Source organism: Eptesicus fuscus, chromosome 17 (genome assembly GCF_027574615.1).
Source record: "Eptesicus fuscus isolate TK198812 chromosome 17, DD_ASM_mEF_20220401, whole genome shotgun sequence".
NCBI lineage: Eukaryota > Metazoa > Chordata > Mammalia > Chiroptera > Vespertilionidae > Eptesicus > Eptesicus fuscus.
The window spans coordinates 15,282,629-15,303,039 of NC_072489.1; the positions used below are offsets into that span (position 1 = coordinate 15,282,629).

At 54.1% G+C, this 20,411-nt stretch overlaps 2 protein-coding genes across 10 annotated transcripts; both read left to right on the forward strand.

Annotated features, from left to right (window-relative positions):
• The first annotated feature begins 1,397 nt into the window (after positions 1-1,397).
• DUSP13A (dual specificity phosphatase 13A) lies at positions 1,398-11,905 on the forward strand. 5 transcript variants are annotated; one of them, XR_008558718.1, is made up of 6 exons: positions 1,398-1,427; positions 1,571-1,787; positions 2,574-2,791; positions 4,438-4,645; positions 4,954-5,030; positions 5,165-5,443. XR_008558718.1 is itself a non-coding variant. In XM_054728846.1 (4 exons), the coding sequence occupies exons 1-3, from the start codon at positions 1,576-1,578 to the stop codon at positions 4,635-4,637; spliced, it is 630 nt and encodes a 209-aa protein (XP_054584821.1). In that variant the 5' UTR covers positions 1,527-1,575; the 3' UTR covers positions 4,638-4,645; positions 11,859-11,905. The 5 variants fall into 5 exon arrangements, 3 of the variants coding, with proteins under 3 accessions (XP_054584821.1, XP_054584822.1, XP_054584820.1); XR_008558717.1 differs by lacking the exon at positions 1,398-1,427 and having other exon boundaries at positions 1,527-1,787; XM_054728846.1 differs by lacking the exons at positions 1,398-1,427; positions 4,954-5,030; positions 5,165-5,443 and adding an exon at positions 11,859-11,905 and having other exon boundaries at positions 1,527-1,787.
• On the forward strand, positions 4,627-15,164 carry DUSP13B (dual specificity phosphatase 13B). 5 transcript variants are annotated; one of them, XM_054728843.1, is made up of 4 exons: positions 4,627-4,645; positions 11,859-12,032; positions 13,822-14,042; positions 14,696-15,164. In XM_054728843.1, the coding sequence occupies exons 2-4, from the start codon at positions 11,860-11,862 to the stop codon at positions 14,896-14,898; spliced, it is 597 nt and encodes a 198-aa protein (XP_054584818.1). In that variant the 5' UTR covers positions 4,627-4,645; position 11,859; the 3' UTR covers positions 14,899-15,164. The 5 variants fall into 5 exon arrangements, with proteins under 5 accessions (XP_054584818.1, XP_054584819.1, XP_054584817.1 ...); XM_054728844.1 differs by lacking the exon at positions 4,627-4,645 and adding an exon at positions 7,078-7,095; XM_054728842.1 differs by lacking the exon at positions 4,627-4,645 and adding an exon at positions 8,076-8,113.
• Positions 15,165-20,411: the final 5,247 nt, after the last annotated feature.

Consider the following 20,411-nt stretch of genomic DNA (forward strand, 5'->3'; position numbering starts at 1 on the left):
TTTATTGCCCCTTTACTCTCCGACAGTCCCTATGCCAAATGCCATATAAATATCTCACTTAATCCTTGTGCCAACTCTACACGGCCAAGAAACTTGTCTGAATTATTGCAGCTAATATGTGCCAAAGCCAGTATTCCTACTTATGCTCTTCTCACTCCACTATACTACCCTGCCCCGTGGGAACTCCCCAACCTATGCTTAGCACTGGCATCAACCAAGTCCAAAACCATCTGTGACCTGGGCCCCAGCCCCTCCTTGGCCTTGCTTTCCCAACCAGTGAAAGACAGACTTCAGTGGCTCTGATGAGGATGGGGACAGGTTCTGGAGTGGACATGCTTACATGGGATGTCCTGGTGTGGACTTTACCCTCAAGCTGGCCTCAAGGCCAGGACAGCAGGGAGGCTGCCTACTGCCGCTGGTACTTTCCCTGCCCCATCAGGACCTTCCTGAAGTCATCTGGGAGCCAGCAAGTCATCTCATCTCATGCCAATACCTAGCTCTGGGAGAAGGACCCATATAGACCTTTCTCAGTTTCTGTTGTGGAGACAAAAGCCCTTATAATTAGAGGACTCTCCCTCCCAACTCAAAAAATGTTTCTGATGACAGGCCCTTAGGCTCTTCAGGAAGTCTAGGGCAACATTCACTTCCCTTCTTTCTTCCCTTTGACATACATGGCCCATTTCAGACTTCTCTTTTGAGAAATCAGCCATCTGCATGACAAAATCACTGTTCAAACCTTCACTCATGAACCCTGTGGGTACCCTTCAGATGAGGTCTTCCATGCCTACTCTCCACAGTTCTCTGACTCTACAAGTCAGGAAACTTCTTCTGAGCCCTAGACTCAGGAGACTCATCCAACAGCCATGCAGTTCTGACCCAGGCTGCAGAGCTTTTTCTATCATTGATCCTTAGAGTCAACCACCTCCTTTCCACCCTGCATCTCTACTTTAACTCAGTCCTCAGAACAGAATAGCCTTTTCGGGCTTCTTAATCTGTCCAAAAATGTTTCTTAAGCATATATTATGTGTTAGAAACAGAACATCTTTTGTTTCAATAAATCTTCACAATTCTTCTTCTTCTTCTTTTTTTTTTTTTTTAATCCTCACCTGAGGATATTTTTCCATTGATCTTTAGAGAGAGAGAGTGGAAGAGAGAAGGAAATACAGAGAGAAACATGGATGTGAGAGAGATAGATTGGTTGCCTCCTGCAGGAGCCCTGACCAGGGCCCAGGCTGGGGAGGAGACTGCAACCAAGGTACATGCCCTTGTGCTCTTGACCAGAATTGAACCCGGGACCCTTCAGTTCACAGGCCAACACTCCATCCTCTGAGCCAAACCAGCTAGGGCAAATCTTCCCAATTCTCTGAGGCAGGTGCAATTATCCTTACTTTGCAGATGAAGAAGCTGAGATAAAGTGGTTTGCAGAGGTATGTCTGATTCCATGTGGTCAGTGGAGTTTGGGGTTGGCGGGGGTGACTTGGGGAAGAAAATGTCCTGTTCCCTCTGGAGGCCCCGGTGACTTGCTGAGTCACTTCTTTTTGTCCCACCTGTCCCTGCCAATCTCCGGAAGGAGAAATGACACTGGAGAGGCCGAGAGGAGTGACTGCAGAGACAGGGGAGTGGGTGGGCTGGCCCATGGCTGAGGCCTCGCTCCCAGAGCCGTGGGGAGATACGGAGGCCACACCTTGCCCGGGTGTTGTGGAACTGGAGGAGCTCCTGAGGGCAGGGAAAATCTCTTCTTGCAACCGGGCGGACGAAGTTTGGCCCAACCTTTACATCGGAGATGCGTGAGTAGTAGCTGGCTTGAGGGGTGCGGGGGTGGGAGCAAGAACAGACGGTTCCTGGGCTCTTTACCAGAGATAGGAGCGGGATGGGAACGCGGGGAAATAGTTCTGCACTGAGCTTTCTAGACCAGGGACTTTCTCCAGAAGTCCTGTGTGCAGTGATCAGGTGCGGCCACCAGGGGGAGTGGGGACTTTGCCTGCCTGAAAGAGGGGAGCTCCCAGAAATTCCTGGAGTCTGCTGACGTATCCAGGAAAATTGGGGCGTTTCAGGGGCAGAGGCCTGGGGAATGGTGACGTGGGGTATGAAGTGGATTGGACAGAGAGCTTCCCTTCCTGGTCCCAGCCTCTCTCCTCGGGTCACAGTGGGCGAGGAGGCCTGACTAAAGGTGAATCAGGAAAGTTGTCACCCCTAAACATTTGCAGAGTAGAAGCAGGTATGAGGCAGTGGCCAGTAGAGGCCGGAAGCGTGTGGGAAGGCCTGGGGCAGGAAGGGCGGGGCGCTCGGTCCCAGGGGTGAGGCAATCCTTTCCTTTCTGTCCCAGCCAGCAGGGGCACATGACCTCAGGAAGCAAAGAGGGGCTAGAGATAACTTCCTATCCCACCAGCTCTCCCACCAAAAGCTCTGAGGGTGGCCCTGTGAGCTGTGGATCCAGCTCTAGCTTGCTGGGTTCCTTCCCTCTTCCTTTGGACCCTAATGGCTCCATCCCTCTGAAGTAGGGGGCCTGACAAAACCTCCCTCCTGGACCCCATGGCCCAGCCAGCAGCCAGCCCCCTTCCTCCGCTCCCCAGGGCCACAGCCAATAACCGCTTTGAGCTCTGGAAGCTGGGCATCACCCATGTGCTGAACGCCGCCCACGGAGGCCTCTACTGTCAGGGCGGCCCTGACTTCTACGGCAGCAGCGTGAGCTACCTGGGGGTGCCAGCCCACGACCTCCCCGATTTCGACATCAGTGCCTACTTCTCCTCCGCAGCTGACTTCATTCACCGCGGCCTCAGCACACCTGGGGGTAGGACTTGGGGTCTGATCTCAGGTCCATCCTGTCCAGTCATGGGGGGATGTCCAGTTTCCCCTCAAACATCAGTGCCCTCCCATCCCTAGTTTTTATTTTTATCAAACTGTGAGAGGAAGTTTATCTAGAAAGTCACAGAGGTGGGAGTGAGCCGTAGAAGAAATGGGCTCAGGAAACAAGCCACAGAGGCCAAGGAAGGGCCCGGGAGAAGGAGGGAGCAAGGAGAAGGCACCCGGAGGAAAGGGGGGAGAAGGCGCTGCGCTCTCCACAGAGAGAGCCGCCTTGGGGCCTCCCCGAGGCCTAAGAGGAGGACCCCAACCATCCCTAGTTTTTAAAAAGCCATCAGGTTTTTTTTTAAATTGTCTGCTCAGTGCTCCAGCGACTTATCCAACTGCATAGCTTCTCGTATGGAGAAACTGAGGCCTAGGATACAAGGCCATGCCACGGGGTAGGAGCAGCCCTGGAAGCCAGGCCTCCCAAACGGCAAAACAACTCTTTCTCTGCAGCACTCAGCCTTCAGAAACGGCGGCTTGGTGCCCAGATGTCTGGTTTAGGCCATAAGTACTTTCAAATGGAAAAAACCTCCTAGCACCCAGCGGGCAACACGGGCCCTGGGGGGGGGGGGGGGAGCTGGGCCCCTGTTCTGTGTTGATCCTGGGGGAGCGCTGTGGCCCTGGCCGCTGGAACCTGGGCGAGCCAGCGTCCCTCTCTGGACTTCAGTTTCTCATCTGTGCGATGGGAGAGACAAGACTGTGCCTCACAGCACTTCTTAATACGCAAAACACTCGGACATTCATTTGTTCTCCATCCATTCACTTGCCAGCTATTTACTATCTTCTCTGAGCCAGGCACTGAGCTAGGTGCTGGGAATTCACACGTAGGCCAGGCAGGGTGTCTGCCCTCACGGAACTTGTCATTATGTTTGGTGGGAAGACAGTCAAAGCGTAAAGTGGTACGAGTGCTGCGCGAAGGAGTGGGGAAATGTGAAGAGCTAAGGGAGCACAGGGCAGGGGTGCTCAGGGCAGAGGATCAGGGGGGCAGGGCGACTTCCCGCTGCAGCAGTATTCACCGAGCCACGTGCAAAAAGGATGAGCTGCTCCATGATTCAGGCGACACCATGAGTGGTCAGGAAAGCCTCTGCAAAGAAGCTGAACCCTGACAGATGAGTAGTAGATGTGAGTCAGCCCAAGAGCAGGGGGGAAGATTTACAAGGCATTGGAATAGCATGTGCTAAGGCTGGAGGCCAGAGACCAGGACAGCTTCAAGGAGCTGGAAGTGACGCTGCGCTGCTAGAGCTGAAGGCTGGGGTGGGACAGCCTGAGATGGGGCTGCAGGATCAGCTGGGACCAGTTCATGGAGGGTCTTATAAGCCATGCTAAGGACTTTGGGCCCCAGCCCAAGGGGTCCACTTTGACCGTCTTCCCACCAAACATAATGACAGGTTCCATGAGGCTAAATAGGAGTTGGTCTACGCATTTGACAGGTCAAGACACTGAGGTCCCTAAATGTTGAATGCCTTGGCCAGGGCTGGGCACAGAGTACACCCCAGGCAGAGCGGGGAGAGGAACTTGGGCCCCCACCCCAGCCCCTGGGTGGGCCTGCTGGCGGGAAAGGGTCTTCTTTCACCAGGATGTCTCCCTCAGCCAAGGTCCTGGTGCACTGTGTGGTAGGCGTGAGCCGCTCCGCCACCCTGGTCCTGGCCTACCTCATGCTGCACCAGCAGATGTCCCTGCGCCAGGCAGTGATCACCGTGAGGCAGCACCGATGGGTCTTCCCCAACCGAGGCTTCCTTCACCAGCTCTGCCAGCTGGACCAGAAGCTGCGGGGTGCAGGCCGGAGCTGAGGGGCCAGGTGAGGGCTGGGCAGGGTGAGGGAACAAGGGGGCAAGGCTGGGTGCAGTTAGAAGTGAGAGGCCAGTTGAGAGCTGGGCAGGGAACAGGAAGGGGGAGGCCAGTGAGGGCTGGGAGTGAAACGTCAGGTGCGGGTGGCTGGGGGACATGGGATGGGACAGTTGAGAGGTAGTTGTTAGGGCTGACTGGCTGGAACTGAGGGTTGAAAGGGGCTTGGCCCACTCTCCAGCCTGCTGGGCCCCTCACTAACCCAAGGCCTTATCAGGGCCCAGCCAAGATCAGCCTCCAGTATGGCCCTCTGTCTCCCAGCCTACCCAGGTTCTTCAGACCCCAGAAAGGATGGAAAGACTAGGAAAGAAAGGGCTGGAAAGCTTAAAATGGAAGAGGTGAGGCCTTCCTACTGGTCTTGATGCTGACCTGCCCTGCCTCCTTGGCCAAAAGCCTGTGGGGGCTCCCCTTCCCCACATGGGCAGCAGCCCAGCCAGTCCTGGAACCATGGACTGTCTGAATCTTCCCACAGCTTCAGCTCTGGGGGAAAGTGCGGCTGCAGCTATTGCTTAAGTTCAGTTAATTCTCACCTCAGCCCGACCTCACCATCCCCACGTGGGGAAGGAGAACAGGTGCTGCCACCAGCCATGACCTCCGCACACAGCCCTGCTGATGTGAAGTTCTCCTGTCATCATGCCAATCCATTCTCTCCTTCGACCCAGCACCCCGTGCCCTACCTGCCCCCACCCCTGCCGCCCAATCTGATCTCAGATCAATAGAAGGACTCTCCCTAACCTCCCTCCTCTCTGGTTCTGGGACCCTTTTAGGACATAAAGGTCTTACAGAAGTCTATTCAGACTCCTTCCTGCTTCCATGTCCCTGCCTCTTGTTCTGTGTTCAGCGCATTTGGGGCAATAGCACAAGGGGAACAGATCCCTAACACCTCCTCTCTGCAAGCCCCTCCCCTCCTGCTGGAGGCCCGGGTCCCCAGCTGCCTAGTAGACGGAGTCGGGCTACCCTAGCAACACACTGCTTCCATTTCTCCGGCATCCGCCCTGGGTTTTCCTCCAGCTCACTGGGAGGAGGCAAGGGTGTCTCTTCCTGGCGTGGTACCAGGATTGTGAGGGAGCTGCAGAGTACCCACTGCCCTTCTCCCACCACACCCAGGCTGGGTCTGTTCCCAACTGGTCCCAACAGCCCACCTTCCCCACATCACATCCCTCTTGAGTGCCATCAGCTGGGGGGTTAAGGCCTCCAGAGCTGCTGTCCACTCCCTGAGCCTGCCTCTAGCTCCTGCTAGCCAGCTCCTTCCCTCGGCTCTCCTCACCTTGACTTTGGCTGTGCCGCCCCACCCAGTGGCTCACAGGGGCTGCCGGTGGGGATGGGTGGCTGGCCTAGGCTCTCCTGATAGTTGGAAGAGCAACAGCTTTCTCCTCCTGCTAAGAGCGCGGCCTGAATCCTCCCCCGGCCCCCACTCAGAAGAGCTGCCTTGGTCTTTGAGTGCATAGCTAGCTCAACCAAGTGGGGGGGGGGGGGGGGCTCACATTAGCGATTTGACCCCTTCACACATGCTGTCAGGAGGGTGAGCATTTTGGGGGTGGGAATTAGGGCAGGACGGAGGGCTAGGTTTGGAATTTGGGGGTGAGTGTAATGGGAGGAAATGAGGGTTATAGCTGGAGTGGGGCCTAGGCCTGGGGCTAAGCTGAGTGGGAAGCTGTTGTGGTGAGCTCTGCGAGCACGGGGAGCCAAGAGGTGGGCCGGAATGCATGCTCCCACCCTGCTCTTTCCTCTAAACCGGCTTCAGGAGCCTGGCAGAGCAACAGCTCTCTGATCAGGCCCAGTCACCCCACTTCCTAGGCCTGAGGCTCTCAAATACCCTGACCCTAAACCTCAGCATTTTCCCATCAGGCAGCTGGCTTTGGGGGAGTCATCTGAGCTACAGCATGGCACAGTTGCTGGGGGTGCATCCCCCAAATAGTCTGTGCAACTGGAGCCCCCTGGGTGTTGTGCAGTGTGCAGCCCGTGCAGCCATACACGGCAGCCCTGGGGCTGGGCACTCTGCAAAATGAGGGGCTGTGAGCCCCGGGCCCCAAACCCGCCTCCTCATCTCTCCCAGCACTGGTGCCCTCTTGACCTTACACAGAGGGTTCGAAGCAGAAGCAGGTTTAGGTGGCAGCTCCTATCCTGAGCTAATGATGTGACCCCAGCCAATCTGGCCTTGGCTCACCTGCCTGTGACATGGAGCTCATTCTCCCCCAGAGCTGGTCTTTGCTCCCTGCCACGGGGCTCTGCCACTTTGCCACCCCGGCACTGGCGCTGCTGGCGCTGCTGGGGACTCTGGCCCAGGTGGACACCCAGAAGATGGTAAGAGCCCAGTGTGGGGTCCGGCCTACAGCCTGCTACTCCTTCCGCCTCCTCGGGCTGCCTGCACTTTCTCTCAGCCACTGTCTTCAGTCCCCACAGGTGGGAATGGGCCCTGAGGGCTGGAGGGAGTACGGGAGGAGATCCGAGGAGATTGCAATTGTCCAGGATAGCCCTTGTCCACAGCTGCCTCCACCAGCTCTCCCTGGGCTCAGGGAGCCCCAGCAGGGGCTGGGCCTTATTCCCTGGAGCCCAGACTTCAGAGACCCTGTAGGCGTGGCTGAGGGGGTGCACAGGTGTGTGCGCATGGTACCTGAGAGTGAGTGGGGAGAGCACTGAGGTTTGGGTATATGAGGAGGGTCTCTGGAGAGCAGGGAGGGTTCTTAATAGGCCCAAATCCAAGGTCTCAAGCTGATCACAGTTAACCTTAGGAGGGGCCCTAAGGACCATCTGCCTGGCCACAGGGAAGTGGGACCTGGGTCGGAATGCCTCTGGGGGAAGGAGGAACTCGGCAGAGGGCAGAGGGGCTTCCGGACACAGCTTCTGACAGCCAGGCCAGGGCGTCGGAAGACCTGCTCTGAACCCCACTGACCCCTGTGTCTATCTGTCTTCCCACTTCCCTCAGCCCGAGTCTTCTAGACCTTAATGGAATCCTTAGCCCCCAACTAAAGGCCCTGGGCCTGGGTGCTGATGTTGGCGATCCCGCTGGTTTGTGTGTGATTTGGGCTGCTCTCTTCCCCATCCTCCTCCATAGAGGATCCTTCCAGCTTCAACTTTCTGCACATGTTCCACACCCCCCCTTGAAGGCCTAGGGAGCTTTTAAAATGGCTTATTTGATCTTCCTTCTCCCTGCCCACAACCAGCATACACATCCACACATGCCGCAGGAGATTGCAAGTGCCCTGGCTGGGTGTGGCACTGACCATGCCATGAGACCAGTGGGGGAGTGGGGAGTGGCAGGAGAGGCCAGAGAGGGGGAGCAGCACATCATGCTTTATAATTAAACTCAAATCAAAAATAGAAACAGCAGCAAGTGCGCAGAGACAAGCGGCTGGAAGTCAGCAGCACAACGTGCCTGTCAGAAAAGACCGGAGCCCGGGCCAGATCCCCCCGCAGGTGGGTGAGTGCCCCTATTTCAGGGGGTGCACAGAGCCTGCTGGGTAGTGAGGGCCAGGGCACCTGGGCCTGCGTGTATTGTGGTGGGGGCAGGGGGGACTGGGTTAGATTGGGGGATGGACTGGTCAGATAAAGGCACAGACAAAGCATAGCAGAGCCAGAAAGACCTGAGCTTGAATCCTGTCTCCCGTGCTATTGGCTGTGTGACCTTGGGTATATTGCTGAATCTCTCTGAGTCTCAGTTTCCTCCCCTATAAAATGGGGATAATGATTATTACCTGCCTCATCAGGGTCCTGTACGGATTCAAGGAGAAGATGTAAATACTTAGTTCTGGCTGTCCAGAGCTAAGTACATAGTGCATCCTCAGTGAGAGGTGAATGTAACAATAATCGTGGCCAGACAGAGAAAGAGACATCAGGAAACACAGAGATAAAGACCGTGCCTCACTGTCCCATGGGAAGTTACCCTCTGCCCGGGATATGGCTCAGGCTTGAATAGGTAACAGTAATAATAGTGGTGATAACAGTCAGATGTCCCATTTATTGGGCATCTACCGTGAGGCAGAGCCTGTGGGAAGTGCCTTCCATTTATTACCCCGTGGGATCCTCACAGCAGCCCCACTGAGGACACTGGCTCAGAGACGTGCTCACAGATGCAAGCACCAGGCCTACGAACTCGGCCCAGGTCTGCCCTCCTCCAAGGTCTGCACGCTGGGTACCAACCCACCGGCAGCTCACCACTGGCAGCCCACGAACACCTCTCTTAGGCTTCCTTCGCCAGACTCCTCAGAGAGAGATCTCCCACCCCACCTGTCCCCCCCCCCCCTCCGTCCCATGGCAGCATCCCACCTGGTCTGCCTGCGGGGGAGGAGGGGCAGCGAGAGTGAGCAGCAGGGAAGAGCAGGGGGAGAGCTCCTGGGGCTGTGCGAGGAGTGGGTGGCAAACAGCTGCTGCCCTGAGACAGCCTGGCCTGGTCCGAGGCCACCAGCAGGCAGGGCTGCTGGGAGGCTGTGGAGCAGCCCAGCTCCCGGGGAGGGTGGGAGACAGAGGCCGCGGGAAAGCAAGGAGGAGAGATGCAAAGGCAGGAGTGTGTGAACTTGTAATCAGCAGCGACACAAGAGCAGGCAGAGCAGGTGCCTACAGAGGCATCAGTTAGCTTAGGGGGAGATGCAGGAGGGAGACCCCGAGTGCATGGGGAGAGCAGCCACGCCGGCCCTGTCCCTGACGGAGCTGGGCCCTGCGTCACCCTCACGGGGCCGAGGAGATGTGGGAGGAAGTGTTGGGCAGGGTCCTTGGCAGTCCAGGTCTGTGGGTGGCAGAAACCGGGGGAGCTGCTGCAGCCACCAACTCCCTGCCCATGGTTGTGCCTGGAGGTGAAGAATGTGTCACTGGTCAAGGGGCTCCCCACGGTGAGCTGCCGGTGGGTTGGTACCCAGCGTGCAGACCTTGGAGGAGGGCAGACCTGGGCCGAGTTCCTAGGCCTGATGCTTGCATCTGTGCGCACGTCTCTGAGCCAGTGTCCTCAGTGGGGCCGCTGTGAGGTAATACATGGAAGGCACTTCCCTCAGGGGCTGACCTGCCTCCGCTGGCAAAGCGGGATGGGGTAGACAGGTGGGGGATCCCTCCAGGAGCATCAGGAGGGAGACCCTAGATGGGGTCTGACAAGGAGTACCCCTTAGTCCAAGGGAAAGGTGCCATTCTCGAGACCTGGGCCTAGGTCTCCTAGGAGGCTGAGGCGGGGCTGTGGCTGAGGAACCCCAGATCCTTGATTCCTCTGCTGTCTCCTCTCTGCCCAGGAGCCTCAGGAGGAGCAGGGTCCAGCTCCCTCATCCAAAGCCTAGCTGCCTACTCCCAGGCACAGCTGGGCTGCGAGGCACCCACTGGCCACTTGGGGGCAGCCTTACCCCACACCAAGCTCAGAGGCCTGAGCCCGCGCCTGCCCGACTTCCCCAAGCCCCATCTGCCTTGCCTGGGGCTCAAGCACCAGCTGGCAGCTTCAGACCAGTGTGGCTTTTGGATGATTCTGGAGGGGCACCTGGGGGGGTACGCTATCCTAACACACTACCCTGTAGTTGCTGCACACCCAGCCCCTCCTCTCTTTCTCAGGTCAGACCCCTACAGACTCCTGGGTCGGGCAACCCAGGGCATTTAACATGGGAAGAGAAATGTGGCCAAGACTGAAGCAAAGACTTGCTTGAGGCCAGGCTCTCCTCCCTCCCTCTCGCAGGTTCTCTTCCCACCACTTCAGGCAGCAGCTTCCCCTCTCCGTGGGGAGTTCCAGGCCTAAGAGCCTTTAATCCCAAAGAGATGCCCAGCATGGAGAAGGCCTGGGGTTTGGAGGGACTGCGCTCGCCCCTACAGGGGCCGAGGTCTGCTCTCTGCCCCCCCGTCCCCCCACCCTCCAACCCCACCCCCGTGGGCTCCAAGAGGAGGCCTGGAATTCTAACCGCTTCACAGCATTTGTGTTCTGGGCGGAACCTGCCCCAGCCCCATTCCGCTCATGTGCTTAGCCCTGTCCTTGCCCTCACTCCCCCACTCCCGGCCCTAGACCATGCCCTAGGTAGGTGGCAGGCCACTCAGCCTGCCCTGAGAGGTCACAGTGGGGGATGAGGGGGAAAACCGGGTCTTCACTTCCGCCCTGCCCGCCGGCTGCCCGCTGGGTGAGCTTGGCCAAGCCAGTGGCCTCCTGGGTGCCTGTTTCTCTCTCTGGTCCTGGCACCGCCTGCCAAAGAGAAAAGATGTTTTTTCCAGTGTGTACCTTCCCTAGTTACTGGTTGAGAGGGCCAGGGGCAGTTAGCCAAGAGAGGCACTCCTTCCCAGGACGACACCAGACTCACGTTCTGGTGCCACTGACCACTCAGCTCAGCAGGGGCCCGGACCCCCTCAGCCAGCTGATTCCTGAGACAACTCACCCCAACTGGGTGAGGCCTGACCCGCAGCGCTGGCCCGAGTCATCGGGGTAAGGAGGAAAGTCCCAGGACTTACAGGCACATGCGTACCAGCAGCACCAGGCTCCCTGTAGAGTTGAGTGGGCTAGTGACCACTCTCTGGAGTCCCCAAAGGTCGTAACGGGAAGACGTGGGGACTGAGCTGTGGGGTCAGAGAACGGGATCGAAACCACAGCCTCGCTACACATCAGCCACATGGCAGTGGGTGGCACTTAACATTTTTCTCTCTGACCTTCAGCTTTCTCCCATGTAAAACAGGGACCTCCCACGGTGAGGTCCCGGGCCCCTGAGAGGCATTAGCTCATTCAGTATGGAAATGCAACCGATGTCCTTCATAGCCCAGGCCCCTCACTCAGAGATGGGCTCTGCTCTCCAAGCACCTGAACATGGAGATCAGCCCAGGAGGTAGCAGAGGAGGGGGCTGAGATGAGCTGCCCAGGCCGAGGGGGGGCCACAGCCATCCGAGGCCTCCATCCCTACAAAGTCCCAAGTGGCCAGCGACTTAAGGGGTCGGATCTGCACTGACTCTTCACCACAAACAGGGAGCCCCAAGGACCCCTGGGCCAAAGTTGCTGACCTCAAGGGCCTCTGGAGAGGGTGGGAGAGAGGGTAACAAGAGGTTGATGCTCTTGTTCCTGGGGAAATGGTCTAGGCCTCAGCCCAGCTGAGTCGGTTAATAGCCTCACACCAACTAGCTGAAGCCCTTCCCGCACCAGCCCAGTCCCACCTGGGCCTCTGGGTGAGCCGGACCCACCTTCTGGGAGCATGCCTCTAGCCACCGCGGTGTCCACCCTGTTCCAGGATGGATTCCCTGCAAAAGCAGGACCTCCGGAGACCCAAGATCCACGGAACAGTCTCTGTGTCCCCCTACCAGCCGCCCACGCTGTCCTCACTGCAGCGCTTGCTGTGGGTCCGTCGGGCCGCCATGCTGAGCCACATCGACGAGGTCTGGCCCAACCTCTTCCTGGGAGATGCGTAAGTCCGACCCACGTGGGAGAGTGGGGAGCAGAAGGGGAGCCTCTCCCAGAGCCCTCCAGGGGCACAGGTGGTACCCCGTTGCCTCCCATCATCTCTTTCCACATGTTTCTTCCCTGTTATAGACATTGCTTTTTGAATTGTGGAAGTAGAACACTCATAAGAAAAGTGCACAGAGTGTACGTATATGAACAGTTTCATCGCCCAGGGCAAGAAATAGGACATTACTTGTGCCTCAGAAATACCTTCTGAACGCTTCTCGCTCTAACTCTTTCCCTGTGGACAGCCACTAAGTGTTGAAGTAATCATTTCCTTGCTTTTCTTTATACTTTTACCATCCATATACCTAACCCTACACTTAGTTTAGTCTGTCTTTTAAAGTTAGGTGAATGGAATCACATTGTGTGTGTTTTGTGCGTGACACAATTTGTGCGAAATTGTAAGACTCACCCGTGTTATTTTTATTGCTGTAAAAATATCTGACTGCACAAATACCACACAGTTTATCCATTTTATTGTATACAAACACTTGAGTTGTTCCCACTTGTTGGCTATTATGAATAGTGAGGCTAGAAACATTCTGGCGACACACACGAGTTACATAGGGTACATAGAGAGAATAGAACTCTGTCTCATTTTTTTTCTTAAAATTTAAACATATGGATCAATATATGTGGATTTTAGAAATTTTCCTTAATATTTAGAGAATAGGGATGTTGTTCACAATATGGCAACTATGCTATCCTCCCTACAGATAACCAGTAATAAAATCCTTGTTGACTTTTAAAAAGTGCATACACATACACACACATACATACATGCTTTTCCACATTTCTTTTTTATTTTTACAGAAAATGATATCACTTTATAATCTTGTTTTGTAATCTGCTTTATACAGAAAGCTTTTTTAATGGAATCATACTACATATTTTTAAAACCTTCTTAAACAACGTTCTGTTTTGTATTGTGCATTTTCCATAGGTTCTCAATATAGCATGAACACTTTTCTTTTTTTAATTACATTTATTGGGGTGGCATTGGTTAATGAACACCCTTCCTTGTTCACCTGTATCTACCCTATTTCAGTGGTTGCATAGTATGTCATTTACCTTACACACTCAGTCACCTATTAGAGGATATTTAGTGATTTTCCCCCAGATTCTTTCTTTAATTAAGTCCCTAGAAAGAGACTTGCTGGACAAAGTATGTGAACATTGTGTATATATATATATATATATATATATATATATATATATATATATATATATATATATATTGTTGATTTCAGAGAAGAAGGGAGAGGGAGAGAGAGATAGAAATATCAATGATGAGATAGGGGGGTAATGGGAGAATAAGGACACATATGTAACACCGTAATCAATAAAGAAATAAAAAAAAAGAAATATCAATGATGAGAGAGAATTATTGACTGGCTGCCTCCTGCACACCCCACACTGAGCCTACAACCCAGACATGTGTCCTAATCAGGAATCGAACTGTGACCTCCTGTTTCATAGGTCAACGCTCAACCTCTGAGCCACATCAGCCGGGCAGTCTTTTGATGCCTGTGGCCAAAATGCTCTCCAGAGAAGCTGGCCCGAGTGAAGGGAGTCTTGAACTCTAACTAGAGGAGACCCTTCACCCGGGACCAGTTCGCTGTTCCTGCCCCTCCCCTTGATGGCAGTGGCAGAGGAGGGAAGGGGACAGTTCCAGCCCAGCCAGAACTGACCCCCCAAGGGAGACCTGCCCCACTTCCCAATTCCCAGCCTCCCCTGTGCCCTCCCTCCAGGTACGCAGCCCGGGACAAGAGCAAGCTGGCCCAGCTGGGCATCACCCATGTTGTGAATGTTGCCGCGGGCAAGTTTCAAGTGGACACAGGTGCCAAGTTCTATCACGGAATGCCCTTGGAGTACTATGGCATCGAGGCTGATGACAACCCCTTCTTTGACCTCAGTGTCTACTTCCTGCCTGTTGCCCGATACATCCGAACTGCCCTCAGTGTTCCCCAAGGTGGGCTCCGGGGAAGGAGGAGGTGGGGAGGAGGTGGGGTGGGTGAGAGCCGGGGCTGTCCATTTTCCAGCAGCACTGATAGGGAGTGTGTCCTGAGCCACAAACCTCTCCAGCACCCACCACCCATGGCGCAAATAGCTACTACCATTTAGTGAGCATGCCCTTCAGAGACTCCCTGGCAACCACCAATCACAGACAGAACGAAGGACCGGTGTGGTCATCAGTATAACCCTATTCCTCCGTGAGAGAGCAGGTGTGGGTAGCAGGCATGGGACCTCCGAAAGGCTCTTGAGCAGACTCTTCTAAAGTGAAGCCTTGGCGTAGGGCTGCAGGGGCAGGGGAGAGGGCAGAACTGGGGGGAAAGAGAGACACAAACCCAGAGGACTCCAACAGTACCCCCCTCTCCCACTCCCCACCAACTCCCCAGGGTTTCAAGGATGCCAGAGGAAGCACCTTGAACCAGGAGAAGGGAATCCCAGCTGTTAACCTTACTCCTCCGCTAACTTACTGTGTGACCTTGAGCCAGTTCCTTTCCCTCTCTGGGCCTCCTTTGCCCCAGCTGACACCGGACACAGTGTCAGCATTCTCGGATACTGTGATAGGTGGGCTGAAGGCGGGCCAGGTAATTGACGCGAGGTCGGGTCTCCCTGCAGGCCGCGTGCTGGTACACTGCGCCATGGGGGTGAGCCGCTCCGCCACTGTCGTCCTGGCCTTCCTCATGATCTACGAGAACATGACACTGGTGGAGGCCATCCAGACGGTGCAGACCCACCGTGATATCTGCCCCAACTCGGGCTTCCTCCGGCAGCTCCAGGTTCTGGACAACCGACTGGGGCGGGAGACGGGGCGACTCTGACCTGGTGGACAGCCAGGAACCCTGACCCTCTGGTTAGCGTGGCCCCACCCACCAGCCTGGCCCTGGGGACAGCAGCCTCTGCTGTTTCCTGTGACCTTGAGATGAACTTAGCAAGTGGGGCTTAGCTGAGGCAGAGGCAGGGAGAGCTGGTTGGTTCCCTTTTAGCAGGTGGATTTCCCTGACCCAATCCAGAGATTCTTTATGCAAAAGAGTTCAGTCTGTCTCTATAATAAAAGGTTCATCATAATAAAGAGACCTTCTGGTGGTTTGTGGGGTGGTGGCCACGATATTCCAGAAGGCTTGCCGGCTCGGATGCGGTGTGACGGCAGCCTGGAGACGGGGTCTGAGTCCCTGTCAAGGCTTCACGAAGAAGGAGGGCAGGTGAGGATCCATTAGTGATACCGACCTTGGGTGCGAGAGGAAGGCGTGGAGTACAAGTGCGGAGAATTAGCTGACCTTTCTTCATGTTGTCCTCCTCCTGCCACCACCAAGAGCCAGGTTGCCTCAGTAAAGACCGAAGTTCAATGCATCACTGTCTTCATTATGAGGCCCTGGCCAGTGTGGCTCAGTTGGTTGGCGCATCGTCCTGTGCACTGGAAGGTCATGGGTTCGATCCCCAGTCAGGTGCATGGGTGGGGGCAGCTGAACAATATGTCTCTCTTACTTTGATCTCTCTCTCTCTTTCTCTCTCTCTCTGCCCCTCTCTCTAAATATAAAAAATAAAACCAAACAAAATACCCCCTCCACAACTCACTGTGTGCAAATAGCACCTCTTGAATCCTGTCCATCTTTTCATTTACACTCTACTTTCAAAATTACACCACCTAGAAAACTGAGGCATTAAACAGGAGGACAGGGGTTGAGAAGGAGATACTCCAGGACTCCTAGGTGAAAGGTGGTGATATGACGGAGCAAGACATTTAGCTCTGAGTTTCTCTGTACTTGTGCCCTAAGAAAACCACATTAAAGCCTGCAGTGTCCTCACCTGTAAGTGGTACAAGGTGTTATGAGGATTATAATTGGGCTGCGTTTCCTTCTCCCTCTCTGGTTGCCCCTATTTAGCCCTTGCCTTCTCCAGCTGACTCCTAAAGGCCACCGTTCCTTAGGGTTCTGTCCTCTGCCTCTTCTCCCCCTCAGGGTCCTTGCCCTCCTGGGCAGGTGGGGTGGTCCTCTTGCTCCCACAGCCTCAGTTCACATCTCTGGGCTGATGACTCCCAGATCCCTGTGGCCGGCCCAGTTCTCTCTCCTGAGCTCAGAGCCTCTGTATCCCACTGGCCACCTCCATGTGAATACTGCCCTTGAACTTCAAACGCAGCTGAACTTTCCATCACCCCTCCACCCGGACCACTTCTCCTCTTAGTCTGACAGCCACTGTTACTCATGTCAGTGATGGGTGTCACCTGGACTCCTGCCTCTCATCCAATCAGCCTATCGATTCCTCCTCCCAGATACAACTTGGATCTGCTCACTTAACTTCATTTTTGTTGTGACTACTCTAGTTCAAGCCAAGCTCACCTCTCACTTGGATTCTTACAACAGCCTCTGCCTCCAGCCTGGGCCCCCCAGTCTCCATGTGGCATGCCAACATCTAACCAACATAAAACTCTGACCACGTCACTCCTCTGCTTACAGCCCCCGAAGTACAAAGACCTTGACGAAGTATAAAGATGCTTCGTTATCTGAGAAGTTCTCAGACCTCCAGCCATATCTCTTGCAATTCGTTCTCATGCATACCACATCTTTAAGAAACAGTAAACCTACTTGCAGTTCCCAGAATGCACCACACTCTCGGACCTCTGCTAACGTGCACCCGCTCCCAGTTGCATCCCTGAAGGCACCACTCTCCCCACTCTCCACTGCGGTCTCCTCGCGGCTTCAGCTTAGACATCTCTCCTGGGAAGCTCTCCTAGACCCCCGGCCTGAGAGAAGTGCTGCTCGCGGGCTACCACAGTGTCCTGCCACCTCTTAGGACACCTCCTATCGCTCTGGATTACAATCGCCTGGGCCTTATCCTCCTCTTCCAACTGCGGTCTCCGGCCAGGCTTTCCCTGGGCTGTGTGCCCCTCCCCAGGGCTCCCCCTCTCTGGCTATAGCCCTGCCTTAGGTGCAGCTGTGTTTCCGTGGACCAGCAGCCACAGGATGGCGCCACTGCCACTCAGCATTCTCGAAGAGCCACCAGGAGGAGCAGATCCCAGCTGCTCTGGACTGGGCCTTCCTCCAGAGGGTACCTGCTCTCCTCCAAGCTCCACCTGCTGCATCTCACCACTTGGTTACCCTGACACTGTCTTCCCAGTTCGCCTTGTCCCCTTGGGCCACCTCTGACTCCCCCTCCCTCCTCCTCACCAAGGCTCTCTGGAGGCTAACGGGGCTTTCCCCCTTCTCTGCCATCTGGTCTCTTTCCAGAAGGCAAGTGCTTTTTCTTTGTACAAATCAAAAAAGGTGGCCCCTCAGCGCAAACCAGGCTGAGGAATCCTGGGCTTGGTCAAGGAAAAGGTGTCTCTTCCAAGCAGACAGAGCTGCAAGTCCGGGTGCTCAACTGAGGGACTGGGCGCAGGCTGTGTTTCAGCCCCCGTTCATTCCTTCTACAATTTATAAACTGTACAAACACAGGCTGCCTGATCTGGGATGTAGGGATTGATATCCCCATTTTACAGATGAACAAACGGAGGCTCAGAGAAGAAGATGAAATGGGACTGAAATACTGCGTCCTGGATCTGGGCTCTCTGGGCTCTGGCCTCGAAGGGCAGGTACTGCCCAGCCAGCTCCTCTGCTCTCCTCCCTGCAGCATTTGGTCGGCTCTAGTCCCAGCTGGCTGTGGGTGCTCTCTGGGCCTTTTCCAAAGCTGGAAGATGGCAGAAGGGCTGTTTCCGCTGTGCCCGACCAGGCAGAGTCCAGCTCCAACCTAGGGGTTGAAAATAATTCTCAGTCCGTCCTCAGGTTGTTGAGGCCCATAATTATCCAGAGCAGACGAAGCTAGTCCCCGCTTGGCAGCCCAATCTGCCCACCCCAATTCTCTTGGATCCCCCCTGTGCCTGACAACTCAGCCCTTGTTGCTATTTCTTGCTCATGCACTGTCAGCGGGAACCAAAATAGGGGCTCTAAATTAACATCCGGGGCTATGAGTGTGGGCCACCTGCCTCCGCCGGCTGGGGTGGGATGCCCAGAGGCTGAGGCAGAGCCACACCCTGGGGCTTGAGTGTCTGCAGGTCACCTTCTTGGGGCTCTGAGGGTTAGGCTTAGTCTAGGGCTCCAGGGGAAAGAGGGAGGGAAGCCCTGAGAAAGCAGGTGGTGAGAGAGCCAAAGGGCAACAGAGGTTGAACTCCAGACGGGTGCCTCCACCAGGAAGCCTTCCTGCCTGCTACACCTGCCCCAGAAAGTCTGTGCTGATGCATCGACTTCCCCTCTTTTCTAGAGCAGCCTCATGAAAGGCATGGGGTATTGTCAGGAGCATGACTTCGGACAAATCACCTGGATTCAAATCCTACCTCTGCCCTCTGCCAGGTGTGTGACCTCAGTTAATCTCTCCACACCTCTGTTTCCCCATTTGCAAAATGGGAGTAATAATAACCAACGTATAGGATTGTTGTAATAATTAACTGGGGAAGATAGAAAGTTCTTTGTACAACATGTGGCAAGCTTTCAAAAATGAGATCTGTGATTATTGTCATAGTACATAGTACAGGGGCTCCTGGCATTGTCTGCTACGCAGAACACCAGTCTTGGACTAATCGTTGGCAGTTGAATGAATGAATGATTAAAACTTAGCTGACCTAAATGCAACATGGTATTCTGGATTGGATTCTGGAACAGAAAAAGGACATAAGTAGAAAAACTGGTGAAATCTGAAATAAATCTGTGGTTTAGCTAATATATTACACCAATTTTAATTTCTTTGATAACTATACCATGATTAAGCAAGAAGTTAACATTAGAGAAAGCTGGGTGATGGGTATACAAGAAATGTCCCCACTGACTTTAAAACTCTCTGTAACTGTAAACATATTTCAAAATAAAACTTTAAAAGGAATTACTGACCATTTCTGACTGCTTTGCATATGCCAGGCACTATGCTAAGTGCTTTAGATGCAACATTTTCTTTTTTTCTTTTCAGTTTCATCCATAATGCTTTATTTCTTTAGGAAAAAAACATAAATCAAATACAGCAAAATGTTAAGATTTGATCACATTGAGTTATGGGAATATGTGTTTTATCTTTTTTGTGTGTATTTTAAAATTATTTTCTAATTTTAAAAATAAAAACAAATTGACTAATTTTTAAAAGTAGAAACATCTTGCCTGGCCGGTGTGGCTCAGTGGTGCAGAGAGGTTGGACCAGAGAGTAGCTAACTTCAACTGAGAGTTTAGCATGTACCAGTGCATATCAGGGTAGCTAATGGCTCTGACAAACAAAACTTGATTTCTCCCTCACAACACAGGTTGATGGGATGTGGGGGAGTGAACATGGAGGGGATATAAGAGGCCAGATAGATCACTTCTCTTGCAGTTCCATGGCCTAGACTCAGTCCCACGGTCACACCTAACCACAGGGGAGGCTGGGAAATGCAGTGTAGCAGGGTGCCCAGGAAGAAGAGGAAACTGCAAATATTGGTGAGCATAAGCAGGCTCTTCCACAGCAGGTGTTGACATGAGACATAAATAATCATTTCATTCTCATAAGCCGTAAGAGGTAATACTATCATTAATATTCCCATCTTACAGATATGAATGAAAACCAAAGCTCACAGAGTTTATTTTTTTAAATATATTTTTATTGATTTCAGAGAGGAAGGGAGAGGGAGAGAGAGAGAGAGAGAGAGAGAGAGAGAGAGAGAGAGAGAGAGAGAGAGAGAGAGAATCATTTATCGGCTGTCTCCTGCACCCCCCACACTGGGTATTGAACCCACAACCCAGGTATGTGCCCTGACCAGGAACTGAACTGTGACATAGGTCGATGCTCAACACTGGCCAGGCAAGCATCTGTTCTTAAACACTTCCTGAGCCTTCATTCTGGGTTGACCTTGGTGACTTGCTTACCACCAGGTTTTGGACAAAAGTGGCAGTCAGGAACTTCTGAAGCTGGGTCTTAAGATGCCCTGCGGCTTCTGCCTGGGTTTCTAGGGACGCTCTCTTTGGAGCCCCGAGCCACAAGAAGTCTGACTACCCAAAGCGGCCATCCTAGCGAGGCCTTGGGTAGGTGAGCTGGCTGGCAGTCTCAGCTGAGCCCAGCCTTGCAGCCTCCCTGCCAAGGCACAAGGCATTGGAGCAACCCTTTTTTGCACCCTCAAGATGAGCACATCTGCCAGCCGAATACCGCTGAGTGCCCGCCGTCAACGCCACACGGAGTAGAAGAACCTTCCATCGAGCCTGCCTGAATTAAGGACCCACAAAGTCATGGGATATAAGAAAACACGCTTGTTTTTTAAGTCACTAAACTTTGGGGTGGTTTGTTACTTAGCAATAGATAACCAGCACAGTGGCAGGGCAGTCCTGATGAAAAGCCCTGGTTTTCACCA

Bases quoted from the DNA above. Each gene is read 5' to 3' on its own strand.
- DUSP13A (XM_054728846.1), top strand. From the start codon at position 1,576: ATGACACTGGAGAGGCCGAGAGGAGTGACTGCAGAGACAGGGGAGTGG. The intron at 1,788-2,573 runs GTGAGTAGTAGC...TCCGCTCCCCAG, and splicing joins AACCTTTACATCGGAGATGC to GGCCACAGCCAATAACCGCT. The intron at 2,792-4,437 runs GTAGGACTTGGG...TGTCTCCCTCAG, and splicing joins CGGCCTCAGCACACCTGGGG to CCAAGGTCCTGGTGCACTGT.
- DUSP13B (XM_028151252.2), top strand. From the start codon at position 10,716: ATGAGGGGGAAAACCGGGTCTTCACTTCCGCCCTGCCCGCCGGCTGCC. The intron at 11,069-11,858 runs GTAAGGAGGAAA...ACCCTGTTCCAG, and splicing joins CGCTGGCCCGAGTCATCGGG to GATGGATTCCCTGCAAAAGC. The intron at 12,033-13,821 runs GTAAGTCCGACC...CCCTCCCTCCAG, and splicing joins AACCTCTTCCTGGGAGATGC to GTACGCAGCCCGGGACAAGA.